The sequence below is a fragment of the Aedes albopictus genome, chromosome 3 (assembly GCF_035046485.1).
Source record: "Aedes albopictus strain Foshan chromosome 3, AalbF5, whole genome shotgun sequence".
NCBI classification, from domain to species: Eukaryota; Metazoa; Arthropoda; class Insecta; order Diptera; family Culicidae; genus Aedes; species Aedes albopictus.
This window is the reverse complement of record NC_085138.1, coordinates 105,205,694-105,220,217: the sequence shown is the minus strand read 5'-3', so window position 1 is coordinate 105,220,217 and position 14,524 is coordinate 105,205,694. Positions and strand designations below refer to the sequence as shown.

The window sequence follows — 14,524 nt, the reverse complement described above, 5'->3', positions numbered from 1 at the left end:
CAACATGTGCTCTAATACCTAAAATTGTTATTGCTGCATTATTCTACGAAATGTTTTGAGAACATCATAATAACAGTTGGAGATATTTGAGCAGAGTTTGGTATTGATGTAGTATTTGTTGGTTTAGCTGTGAAAATGACCGAAGAACAAGATTTGCTTTTACATCATGAAGTCATCGAACAAATGAAACACTCAATAACAAGAAATGTTATCAGTTTGTTATTCAATAACTTAGGAATAATAAATACAGCTTTTGAAATTTTTGGTATGCATTCGTTATTGAAATAGCAAGACTTGTTATTTTCTAGGTGTTATTTATAGAAAATTTTGGTATTCATTTTTGTTATTTTGCCTCTTATTACCACCTAATGAAGGACATATCAAGGTATGGTAGTATTTAAGATAAATACCTTGATATGTTATTCACTTGTTATTTTCTTCTGCTCGGGCATACATTCTTCAGTTATAAGACTTGATAGATCATTCGATCATAGATGTCAGAGGCTATGTGAGTATGAACCGTATTCATATGCCTAGTATTAGGTTTCCTATTAATGTTTAGACGTCTGGGGTACTTTAAAAATCCACTGAATTATCATTTACCTGCTAGCATTCTGCACTAATCAAACTTATTTCGTTTAACTTTTGTGCAGCAGACGACTCTGCCATGAACTGCCATGCGAACTTGTGTACGTTAGCCGCTGCGAAGTTGTGCGCGAAATTCGACTGTGATATAGACTGTGATAATAATGCACATTTGGACCGAGTCTAAACCGGGTGAAAATTTCGCAATTGATACGACTAGTAGCTATCGCGTTTTCGATGATCTTTACTCAAGGGAGACTCTAAAAGATTCATTGAACTCGTCACTTGGAATTATATAGCTACTTGAGGCTGTGTGAGTAGAGTACATATGTACTAGGGTGACCCACACTTATATGAACAAGCTTGCTTTTCAATGAAAACATTCATGATTTGAAGCGATTTGCTTTCGCAACGAATACGTTTTCCCCCTTTTTCGTTTTGCCAAACCAACCTCTCGTACGAATTGCACACCGTGTCACACGAACAGACTCGATTCTGATGCGCCTTGTTGGATATTTCTTTTCGTCGTTGAGCAGTTGCCTTCCAACAATGCCTTCCTTTTCATCGCTTTCGATTATGTCGATGAGTTTATTACGAAGCATCGTCGGCTGAAAACTTTTATTGGTACCCGAGCAGCAGAAAATAACAAGAGAATAACATATCAAGGTATTTATCTTAAATACTACCATACCTTGATATGCCCTTCATTAGGTGGTAATAAGAGGCAAAATAACAAAAACGAATACCAAAATTTTGTATGAATAACACCTAGAAGATAACAAGTATTGTTATTTCAATAATGAATGCATACCTAATATTTCAAGTGCTGTATTTGTTATCGTGAAGTTATTGAATAGCAAACTAATATCATTTCTTGTTATTAAATGTTTCATTTGTTCGATGACTTCATGATGCAATAGCAAATCTTGTTATTTGGTTATTTTCACTGCTAAACCAACAAATACTACATCAATACCAAACTCTGCTCAAATACCTCCAAATGTTATTGTGATGTTCTCATAACATTTTGTAGAATAACGCAGCAATAACAATTTTAGGTATTAGAGCACATGTTGCTCTGCGCATGGTATTTATAAGGTATGCCCTTCTGCTCGGGTAGTGTCCGTATATGCGAATGATGGATCTATGTGTGTGTCGAGCATATACGCCGTAGTCTCTACAATCGATTCATTCGGTGAGCTTCGGCTGTTCGAGCGCGCGTGTGGCGGCACTGCCAGATGTAAACAAAATCGTTTACGAGTTTCATCATGCTCGTTTTGTCACCTCTTTGCATATGGTAAACCACGGGGGTGCTATGGTGATCTGATTTTGTTGCCGCTTATCATGCGCAACCAGAGCTCACTAATATCAACATTGAATCCATAGAGATAAGTGACATTTCAACACACGAACACTAGCGCAAATTTTTCCTCACACTAAAGTGCACGCCGATTGAAAGGCTACTCAGATTGCATAAGCAAATATTACCCAATCGATTTGGGTAAAACGGGTAAATATTGATAAAACTAACGTCCACGGCAAGAGTGCAAATATTTTCCTCGCAGTTTCAAAACTACATCTACAAAAAAGGCACGCATACATTTGAACGTGATTACCTCTATACAGCTGCGGGAGAAAATTAGGAAAAACTCACTTTGGCGAACAAAGTTTGCGAAAAGAGGTGTTTGTGTCTTTTCACAAACAATTCCCACTCTCTGTAGGAACTTTACCTAAACATTGACACTCTCAAATTGAAAATTATCAAATATGCCGCTTTTTCATGATCAACGCTTTTATGAGATATAATGCGATGCAAGCGTTTTGCACCAATATCCCTCGTAAAAAGGTAAACATTCAAATTTCACGACTGTGTTGGTGAATATTTCGGCTTGATCATAAATTTATGCTCCACGTAAGGAGGCACAATCCAACCTGTCAAACTCCATAGTGAAAAAATAGATTGCCGTCCCCTTGTGGTAAACAATTAGCAGTGGCATAGTTCAATCACAAGCCATTCAAATACAATTGATAACCACTCGTGCGGTGAAAAGTTACAACATTGTATATGAAAAACATAAAATTTGAAAATGCTCAATCTTGAGCGGAATCGGTCAAGTCTGAGGGGGCTCACAACGAGCTTGAAGTTAAAGTTGTTTAGAATATAATCACCTATAAAAATTCCAAAGGTTTTGTTAATCGAATCACCTATGTGCCATTTAGCGGAAAAAAATCAAAAACTAAAGAACTCTGCATACATGGCAAAATTTCCCATATGATTTTCCGACTCGTTAAGCGCTTCTTTAGACTTAACCGATATCGCTTAAATATTGAATGTAGCTTCTGGGAGTGCAAAACAACTGATTCAGAAGGTAAGACTTTACATTTTAAAATTTTATGTTTTCCATACAAGGGCCACCTTTGTATGTACGTAAGTCATGAAACTCTTAGAGACAACCAAATACGTTGGCCTAAACTCCAGGGAGTTCTCAGATACTCTTAAACTCTAAACCCTTAAACACGCCGTAAATACCCCTTTAATTTTATCTCTGCTTTTTCCGTAAACCAACATTATCCCTTATCATTAGTACTTCATAATCGAATTCCAATTAGGTAACGTTACCTTAATAGAGATCTAAATAGATTTTACCCGAATGGATTCTACCTAAATAGAGGTTTGAGTGTTGAGGTTTTGGGAATCGTCATGTAACCTTATATCTTTTATTTTGGTTTTATGATGTTTCTAAAAATCTCTTCTAGTGTTACTTGGGGTTACTTGTTCAGTTCCTAAAAAGTGGTTTCGGTGAATCATGCTTATGAAGTATTTCGGCTCAAAATAATTCCACGAACCCTAGGTACATGGTAACAATTAACTTTTTTTATTCAATTAAATAAACACAACTGTACAGAATTGAGTACATCGATGAATCACAATCGCAAAACTTTTGCACAAGAATGCATACTAATCTAAAACGCGATTCATCGCCATAAATCTCAAGATCCCATCGTATCTGGGTGAAAGGAGGAGCTCCCTTCTTCGTTGTCGTCGTCATGGGTGTCACTAAGCACTATTTGGTAAGAGAGAGTTAAAACTAATTCCATCATAAATTATCTACGAGTAGGTAAGTAAGCTGAGTAACTGCAGCACGGGTTTCGCTTCGAGATTCTCGTTCATCTTCGTCGCGTCGTCGTTCGTTTCGCAAATCTGCCATCAGTGGCCACGGCCACGATGGTAAGATCTTAATTAAAACTTGGAAGATGGTTGCAGCTTGGTTGTGATGGCACCTGACGGCGATGCGGAAACCGCCCGCGGATGGGAATATCGGACGCCGGCTACGGTTTCGAGGGCCGGTGACCGCTTGTACTGGGTGACGGTTTTGGTTTGCGACAGGGGGACCGAGTAGGCAATGGTGTTGTAGGCGGGGGCGGATGCAGAGGGGAGCGGTTGTGGTGCGAGGGATGGGGTGTGCGTTGGGTAGAGTGGATACGCTGAGTGGGAGACGGGGTAGGTGGGTTGGTAGAATAGTTGTTGTTGGGGAGGGGCGTGATGGGGGTGAAAGTGCTGGAGAGTTGGGCGGTAAACTGGAGCGGGTTTAGAAGGATACGCGAATTGTTTGATGGGGGATAGTTGGAGGGAACTTGGGACGTAGGAGTCCAGAAGGCTGGTTGGTTGCTTGTGCTGAAGACCAAAGTAGTTCAGGATTCCGTTGTTGGGGTGCGTCAGGGATGGATAGTGGGTTTGAGTTTCGTGGTGGATTTGGATGGCTGGCTTGGCGGGAGAGTGAGTGAAGTGAATGGTTGGAGGGGAGTTGAGGTGATTGTCCGGAGAGTAGTAGACTGGAGTTTCGACGCTTTTCACAATGGAGAATTCGGACGATGGCGATTGGTGTCGGTGGGGTGCCGGAGTTGATGAGGGCGATGCATAGATCACGCCGGGGGCTTTTTGGGCTGGGGCTGGTGTCGGCGCCGGAGGACCACTGTTGTCAGCAGGTTGCGGGCTCTGTTGACCGGATTCACCGTGTGAGTAGGTCTGCACTTGGTTGTCCGGGTCGTTCACATAAGCTGCAAACTGTTGAGCCGAATGGGGTTGCTGTGGGTAGTACGGTCTGGTCGGTGGGATCATGATATAAGCTCTGTAAGAGAAAAAGAGAGAAAAAGCACACATGTAGATCAGATACGAGTTGGTTTATTTTTGCATAATAACTTTTTTTTTGTTTGCAAAATAAAGATCTTTTTCTCGCTGACTCTCTTTGGCCGGCCAGCCGCGGGTCGCCAAAGCCACTGTAATTTATGACACTGGCGCGCACAAGGTTTCAAGCAAAAAGTGTTGAATGATGAGTTTTCAAGTTTTATGTAATGCGTAACATATATGGACATTTTTTTTATTACCGTACGGGTTTGGGCCGAAGGGGCTCAGATTTTCATGAAACTTTTTCCATTGGCAGGCTTCATAGATAAATGAACAAAAAGAAAATGAGAAAAAATCGGGGTTGCCTATTTTCCCGGAAAACTCAGGTGGAATTTTTTTGTTTTTCCCTGATAGAGTAAGGTGGGGCAAAAGTTCGACCCTAGTTGAAATTTCAATATTTTTCAAAAAACCAAAGGAGATATAAATAATTGAATACCGTCTGGTGATTCTACCATCCATGAGCTAAAACTTCGCTGAATAAAGTTACGCCAAATGTCTTTTCAATTTTAAGTTACAACACTTTTTGTATGTATGTGTCTTATTCGAACTCTTGCCCCGCCACTGGGGCAAAAATTGGAATCTAGTGTTTGTGGAATTTCGTTAGCCGTTGCACACTATTTTGACACTTTGGTAAATAGGAATGCCTGAAACCAATTAATATTTGATGTTGGAGCTGGAATACACTTTAAAGTTCGACCTGGATTTTACCCAAATCAGGGTTAAATTTACTACACCAAAACTTAGTAATTTTCCGCCAAATTCAGATAAAACAACATTATTTTTCAACTTTGATCGAATTTTCTCACTAATTCTATCATTTTTAGAGATAATATGTACATTTTGCAGAATTTTATGTTTTTACCTAAAGTTGCCACATGACTCGAACTCTTGCCCCACAATTCGAACATTTGTCCCACTATGTGTAAAATATGATTTCCAAATCTTTTTTTGCAAAAAGTTATACATGCTAAAGCATCTTCAAAATATACCTAGTTACGCCCCAAAATAAAATATAGAATTCGATTTCATTACAACTCCATTCCATGCGTTGGAAGGACCATCGCATATTACAATTTTTTGATCAAAAACAAACATTTTGTCATAACTTTTCGAAATATTTATCTATTTTCACAATTTTTGAAATGAAAGACTCTTTTTCAAAAAGGCTTCGAACAACCTTGACATCTGAAAGAAATAATTTGAATTGAGCTCAAATACTTCAAAAGAAACTCTTGCCCCACTCGAACTTTTGTCCCACTTTACTCTATTACTTTACTTTGAACAATCTTAACTCAAGAACGAAGCATCATAGAAACATTTTTTTTTAGAAAATGATAGTAAATTTTTCTCAGAGATCAAAAAAAAAATGAACTGGAAAAGTTTTCCACAAAATTTTCCACCGTTGAGATAAATTCGTAAAGAAGAGCCGAAGAAGCTATGCCCGAATTGACGTAAAATTAAAAAAAAATTGAGAAGGTTATTTTATAAGCGTTGATCGCTGAAATTTTTGGAATGCATTTTTTTTTTTCGTTCGTAAGTTATGGCCAATTATGTAAAAAATAACCACATAACATATGCGTACATGGTCATTTTTCACAAAATTGACAATAACTCAGGAAAGAAAAATAGTGCATTTCAAAAATTTCAGCGATCAAAGCTTATGAAATTACCAACTCAAAAATATTTTTTTTTTTGAAAATTTTCCGCGATTTCGGGCATAGTTTTTACGGCTTTTCTTTATGAATTTTCTCATCGGTGGGAAATTTTGTGGTAAACTTTTTCCATTTCATATTTTTTTTGGATTCCTGGGAAAATTTGCTTTCATTTTCATTAAAAAGCTTTGTTTCTACGATGCTTCGTTCTTGAGATTAGACTTTTCAAAGAAAAGGCTTATATGATACATTTGGACATTTTTTTTACAAAATTGGCCATAACTCAAAAAAGAAAAAAAAAGTGCATTCCAAAAATTTCAGCGATTAAAGCCTATGAAATAAGCCCCTCAAATTTTTCTTTTAAATTTGTAAAGCAAAATTAAAGATATCATCTTCTGTAATTTCCAACAGCAGTTGCTTTTATTGATCCGACTGATTCCGACTGGAAATATATCATAATTATAATAAACCATGATATTTATAACACATTGTGATATAATCATGTTCAACATCTTTGGTGTTTTCAAAATACTATATCTCGTTTATATCACAATATGTTATAAATGTTGTTTGATAACTCTATTGTATTACAATTTAGTTTTAATTTGAAAATAATGTTACAAATTTGTATCAAATTTTGATAGAAACTAGTAATCCTAAAGCTAAAATTTATATCACATCTATATATATTTTTGTAATAATTTTGATCTGATTATAACAAAATAGGTTATCTTGATGTGACCGGTGTACTTTTTGTTACAATTTTAGTTATTTTAACATCATCCTGTATGTAGTTTATAACATAATAAGTTATAGAAAAATATTACAACATCATACCATAATATGATATAATTTTGATATAATTTTCTAGTCGGGATCGGTAACACAGGGTATCAAAAATTAACTTTTGGTGTGTCTCAAAAGCAAACTTATGTGTCTCTGATGAACTTTGGGTAGCTGAATCTCAATCCGGGCTCAGATTTGCTCCAGTACGTCACAATTTTGAGCTATACCTCAATTTATAGGGCAAAATATATGATTTTGGGCTTTTTTGACTGCAAGCCACCTAAATTGAAGGTTTATGCCAAATATTTCATTAGACCAAATCATATTTCAAAGTTTTAAGCATTTTCAGTTGGGTACTGAACTTGCATGCAAGTTGTGGAGGCTGACTTGTATGCAGATATAGTACCTACCATAAAATGCTAAATATTATCAAATTTCATTGGGTAATACAAAATGTTTTGCATGAATCATTAATTTAGATGTTAATGGACCAATTAACACTTCGATTACTCAAAAAAAAAAAATATTTCCATGTTTCATGGCTTGCAGTCGAAAAAACCCAATATCACACATTTTGCCCTATAAATTGAGGTATAGCTCAAAATTGTGACGTGCTGGAGCAAATCTGAGCCCGGATTCAGATTCAGCGACCCCAAATCTGTCAGAGACACATAAGTGTGCTTTTGTGTCATAAAAATGTTTCACTGTGTAACTTTGTTTCTTATGGAATGTATGGATTGGATATGGATTTTTCTAATTTATGCGTAGAATTTTCAAATGTTCTGGAATCGCTTCCGACTGTACTAACTTTTAGACAGAACATTTCACTTCGTTTAACTCCTCGCTTCACAGCACATCCGCTTTAATCGTAGAGTCGATCTTTTTGCACCAGCAGTTGATAGTACTGCCGTACATATGCCACAGCTTTGACCAGCGCTTGGAAAACCATTAAAACTGTAAAACCAGAACAGTTATTCCACTAACACGCCCAGGTATAGCATTATCATTGAAACTGTATTGTCGGACCTGCACTGTATGCTCTCTATCTAGGCATCTTCCACGGGCCACTGACTCTCGTCCACGAATAGAAATGTGGAATCCTTGAACTAACGCCAACTCTAGAAGTTGGTTTCGGGGTTTCCTGGTGCGTTACATTGAGTCCGAGGGGGTTTCATGGGGTTTTCGAGGGATTGTAACATAAGGCTGAATTTAAAAAGGCTGAATGCACAAAAGGCTGAATACGAAAGGCTGAAATCAAGAAAGTGTAGCATAAGGCTGAAATTACAAAAGGCTGAAAACTGAAAAGGCTGAAAATACGAAAATGCATATATAAGTTGTAGAACTTCTTTCTTTTCTTGGAATAACGCCTGAACTGAGATCGAGCCTACTTCTCAGCTTTGGCATATCGAGTAACAGGTACAAAGATATCCTATGCCTTAGGAAGTCAAGAACAATTTCATAATGAAAAGTTATTGGTCCGAACGCGAATCGTACGCGGAACCCTCCGCTTGGGCCCTAGTTCCGAAACTGATCTTATAGTGAAAACGCAGACAGACGTTCTAGCTCGAACAAATTTATTCAAATTTTCTATGTAAATTTTCACTAGCGACACCTAGGCAACCGATTGCCACAGTGAAGTCGCGTTCAGTTGACAGTTTGAGAAACCACGTGCTTCCAGCCGCTTACTTACCACCCAATTCACCACCCACCTAAAAATAAAATCAAAACAAACACTGTCAAAATCATTCCTACATTTGCGTCACATTCACAAAGATTTCCCAATGCGAGTAAAGTTCATCCAAATGCAGTTTTATTCAAGCAAATCTATGTAAAATAAAAGTAATAATGTGTAAAATATTTTACAAGAGTCCTGCGCTAATTTGTGCAAAAGATTTTAGACATTAAATAAAAGTCATTTACTCTGCACAAATTATGTGGGAACATTATTAGCGTGCAACACGTGCGGTGTTTTCCCGCCATCCGACTGGAAGACGACCGTGGTGACAGTTGTTGGTCGCAACGCACATGTGAGGCAGCGATTGAATATGAACGTCGCTAACGCCATCTGTTCGCTGATTGCCACTTGGCAATTTGTGGCGGCCATGTTTTTTACACAAGCTGCTAAGTCAAACTTGAACGTCTGTCTGCGGTGAAAATGTTAATGGTGCATACCAAGGAACACAAAATGTAACTAATAATATTCATATCATTAATTCATCCTTCTTTAAACATGAGCCATTCTTTCGAGTCATGTTGTATTGGAGATTGTTGTCATTACGGCTACTAAAACAATATCATCAGAGATTTTCCCTTCCTTGAAATATGTATGTGCTATTTATTTGAAAAATAATGTCTTAGTTATATAGGCGTTCCATAATCCATAGCATTATGGCCAGTCGTAAAACTTTCCGATTCCAAAAATGGCTTAGTTTGGCCAACCATGAACTAGGGACGGTAGGACGGTCAATCGTCAAGCTCAACCAAAACCAGTGCGAGTGCCACGGCTGGGTAATCAACCAACAAGCAAATTTTCAAATATATCGTAAAATCAATGAAGGTATGTAATTATTCCCAATTGGAGTGATATGTTTGTATGAGTTGTTAGTGTTGAGGTTAGCCTTTAGGCTTGTGCGTTTGAAAACTAGTCGAATCATTATTTCAGCCAAATGTTACTTCAGCCTTTTGATGCATTCAGCCTTCTGTAATTTCAGCCTTTCGTGTTTCAGCCTTTTGTTATTTCAGCCTTTCGTAATTCAGCCTTTTGTACGTAACCCGTTTTCGATGGCATTTCCGGATGTTTCAGAGGATTTTCAACAAGTTGCAGGGTCTCAGGTGTGTTACATAGAGTCCGAAGGTATTTCAGGTAGTTTTCGGTGGAGTTTAAGATAATTTCAGACGACTTGCAGGAGCTTTCTGAGGCGTTACTGGAGTGTTTCCGGGGGTTTTGAAGGGTATCATGTTACATGAGGTCCGAGGGGATTTTAGGGTATTTCAGAGGATTTTCAGCGAGTTTCAGATGCGTTACAGGGCAGTTTTTGGGAGTTCAGGAGGATCTCCGATGGAATACAGGGGGTACGTAAACAGTCCCAAACAAAACCCCACTCCCCCCTCATCACTAACCCCCGAACACTCCCAAAAGTTCCCTTACTCTGTTCTGGTAACTCGCCACAAGAAACTCTCGCAAATGAGCGCATGAACTCTGCAAGTTCATCAAAATTAATCGACTGTTGAGACTGATTCAAGGATCTACTTGCCTTGACCTGCTCTCGAAATGTATGTAGATTTGGGCCCTTCAGGAATCTTCTTCGGTCCCATTCTAGATCTCGCTATGCGGTTCGCAAGGATGAAGTCTCCAGGGACTTGGATTTGAAATCCTTTGTCGGAGCTAGCTTTGGTCATTGGGGGCTTCTGCTCTCCATAGGTCTTGCTCGAATGGTTTTTCGATGAATAGGCTAGGCATGACTAGCTTTATCCTGATGCATGCACAATGACGTAAAAGTCCACATATTCGACATTGTGAAACCACATAAGGTATTCCGATTCGTACAGTAAAATGATGGGTGGTAGCGAAGGATGAACTACGAACTCGTTACACACTCACGAGGAAAACAAGGCGACTGCAGTCGGCAAGATCAGAATAGGGTGGTCAATGTGCTCGCTCAGCCTTTATGAGCCGCCAGAGGCGTGTTTCAAGTGCTTCGAGCAAGAATACAATTCGTGGGCGTGTGTAGGCCCCGACAGGAGCAAACTCTGCAGGAAATGCGGAGTGGAAGGCCACATCGCCAGGGAGTGCAAATGCCTGATGTGCACGGCGAACAAGGTTCACACGACGGCTGGGCCTAAATGTCCAACCAGGCACGCGAGAAGGTCGAACCAACCGACGATAATGCAGGTTACACAACTAAACGTGAACCACTATGAAGCCCAACAACAGTTGCTGTGGCAGTAAGTTTCGGTGTCAAGTACAGACATTGCTCCACTATCGGACCCATACCGCATTCCTCCCTAGGTAGAAGATAAGGCCAAGCAAGTGGCGATCTGTACAACCGGTCATTTTCCGGTCTAGGAAATAGTTTCCATGTCACACGAGGGTGTATTACTGCAGTTGTTACGCCCCCAGGTGGCCGATAGACCAGTTCTCGTCTATACTGGATTCGCCAACAAGAGCACTAGTGGGATTGAGTCCCGTGATCATCGGTGGTGACATTAATGCCTGGGCGATTAAGTGGGGTAGTCGCTTGACTAACGCGAGAGGCTCGACTCTACTCGAAGCTACGGCTAGACTGAACATGGATGTCGCGAACGTAGGCGACAAAAAAAAACTTACAGTAGGAATGGTGCAGAGTCCATGATTGATGTGACCTTCTGTAGTCCGGATCTGAACCCAAGCTCGAACTGGAGGGTCGACGATGGATACACGCACAGTGACCATCCGGCGAATCGATACAGGGTGGAACACGCCGCAATTCCAAGGCGTTCCTTACCCAGAAATGGACGCAAACCAGTATACTGATCGTGTCCAGAAATCTCAGAACTCCGCGCATGCCGCCTAAGCGCTGGAAGGAGGATGCAAAGAGCTCGCACGGATGCGGGTAGAATGGAACGAAGTCAGGCCTACAGGGCGGCTCAACTGGCACATAACAAGGACATTAAGGCACGTAAGCGAGCGTGCTTCGAAAATTTCTGCCAGGCAGCCAACACGACCGCTTGGGGTTATGCTTACAGAATAGTCAAGGCCAAAACGCCCCCAGAAAGCTCCCCCGAGATGCTGCAGAAGATCGTGGTAACGTTGTTCCCGCGCCACCATACAAGACCATGGGCCCCAACTCCTATGGCAAAACCGGCAAAAGCGAGGTCGCCCCGTAACGAACGACGGGCTCATCGCAATAGCGAAGTTGCTTCAATCTTAAACAAGGCTCCGGGTCCAGACGGTATCCCGATAGAAACCATCAAGACGGTCGCCATCGAGGCTATCAATGACATGTTCAGAATGCCAATGTGCTTAGATAGAGACGAAATCCCGCTGGATATTGGACGCTGGACGCTGGAAGTCTACGATGAATCGATCGAAGAACTGGAGTTGAATGCTACTCACGTCGAAGCGCTTCGTCAAACACTTGGGTGTGATGATCGACGATAAGCTTACCTTCGGTAGCCACTTTGATTGTGTCTGTAAAAGAGCCTCCACAGCTACAGTGGCACTATCCCGGATGATGTCGCGGAGAGCTTTTGCTCCGGTGTAGGGCAGTAAGCATAAGCTTTTGGTTGGTGTCGCTACGTCCATACTAAGGTAGGGCGGCCCGCAGTGGGGCACTGAGCTAAGTACCGAAAGCTACCGTGGTAAGCCGGAAAGTACTTACAGGCTGATGTGCCTGAGGGTTGCGAGTGCATACCGTACCGTGTTAGACGACGCTCTCTGCGTCATCACTGGTATGGTGCCTATCGGCATCCTTATCGGGGAGGACATGGAGTGCTTCGAAATGCAGCACAGGGCTGCCAGGATGGCCTCTATAGTAAAATGGCAGCGCGCGTGGGACACTTCCACCAAAGGAAGGTGGACCCACAGGTTGATTCCGAGGGTAGATACATAGTTGGATTAACAGGTATCATGGGAATATAACATTCCATCTGACACATGTCCTTTCAAGCCATTACTGCTGCCGACAGTATCTACACCGTTTTGGTCATGTGGGTTCTCCCGAATGTCCGGTATGTGCTGGAGAGGAAATGCGTGACCGCATGCTTGCCAAATGCTGGGATGACACAACTCCAGACAATCTTGTCTAGGGGATGTGTAAGGATGAGTTTGGTTGGAATGCCGTTTCAACGGCTATCACCCACATCGTCTTCGAGCTACAAAGGAGGTGGCACGTGGACTCGGAGAATGACTAGTTCAGATGCGGTACACGAGGTGGTCCAGGGACTCGGAGTCGGCTTCATAGGTAATGCCGGTGCCCTGCGGTCGACCCTTACAGTGATTAAGTGGCTACCGAGAGAACGTCGTGGTAGCGTTACTGTCATGGTGTCGCTCTACTGGGTTGAATCCGAGCCCGCGGATGGAAAGATCTCCCCGATAAGGGCCGGGACAGGTGGAGACCCTACTGTTAGCAACCTTCTGGTGCAGTTGATAGGCCCTGAAGGGTAGTATACCCTTGCCTTCAGCAGGTCATATCAGGTGTGTTATCTATTAGACGATGCGACCCACTACTTATGCCCAACGCAATTTCCAAGCTGTCTTCCAATCAATTCACATAGCTTTGGGTATGCAAGAGGCTGTTCATAAACCACGTAGACCAAATTTTGGCCATCTTAGACCACCCACCACCCTCCCCCTCGTAGACTTTCGTCCTTACAAAAATGTTGGAGTTTGTATGGAGCGTAGACTATGGCCAACTTAACACCCCCTTTATCAACTCAGACGCCATTGTCGATGGAACTCGAGCATGAATAGGTCGAAAAACCGACAACCACGAAAAATCAAATAAACGGTCAAATGTTGCAGGGCAGTAGTCAGCGGTTGGTCGGCAGGCAAGTCTTCCACAGCAGTGCGCACGCTGAGAGCGGTTTATTTATTTTCCTCTGCAATTGCTAATAAATTGTAATACACACAACACACACATACGCCCCGATTGCGGCACAATAAATTGGAGTAAATTCCCTCGGCTATTTCGAGCTGACCAAGACCAAAAAGATGAAGAAGTGCCAAGCTTGGCATGCCACCGCGACCATCATCTGTACTTTTTTATTTTCGCGGTTTGCCTCTTTAGGTCTGTAGGTTTTGGGTTTTGTCCAGCATACGCGCGGTCCGGTCTCGGTCGGTAGGTGAGTGTGCCAATGCGCAAATGAGCAATTGCACGGTTGTTAGGTGTGTTTTTATTGGAGGGGTTTTTTGTCCGATGGAAATGCACGATTGATTGAAACAAAACAACTCTTGAAGGATCATTGTGACGACGATGATGGCTGCTGCGGTGGCCCTGCATTTTTAATGATGATTGGAGAAGGACGAATCCTTTCACATGTGTGTTCCCTTCAAATAATGAGTTTGCGAAATGTGTGTGCGCAAATTTTTCAATTGATTTATTAAAGATGGAGCAATGCTGATGATGTTAGGATAAATATTGCAGAAATTGCTGTAAATCAATACTGGCACTAGCAATTACTGATTCAGTCAATGTTACTCGTAGAAAGTTCTTTTTAGATTGTATTTTTCGAAAAGTTTTGTACAAACGATATCACAATTAGGCTTGAAGATTGTATGGTACAAAACCTCAAGAAAGTTTTAATGGTGTTTCTAGAGAGGATTGGACTAAATTGG

The 14,524-nt window shown here is 41.1% G+C and overlaps 1 protein-coding gene across 2 annotated transcripts in view; it reads right to left on the bottom strand.

Annotated features, from left to right (window-relative positions):
• Nucleotides 1-3,438: 3,438 nt before the first annotated feature.
• Nucleotides 3,439-14,524, bottom strand: part of LOC109400817 (uncharacterized) — a 138,447-nt gene continuing 127,361 nt past the window's right edge. For both annotated transcript variants that reach the window (XM_029875137.2, XM_029875138.2), the window contains one exon: nucleotides 3,439-4,715. In XM_029875137.2, coding sequence (XP_029730997.2) covers nucleotides 3,827-4,715 — 889 coding nt within the window. In that variant the 3' untranslated portion in view covers nucleotides 3,439-3,826. The remainder of the gene's footprint in view (nucleotides 4,716-14,524) is intronic.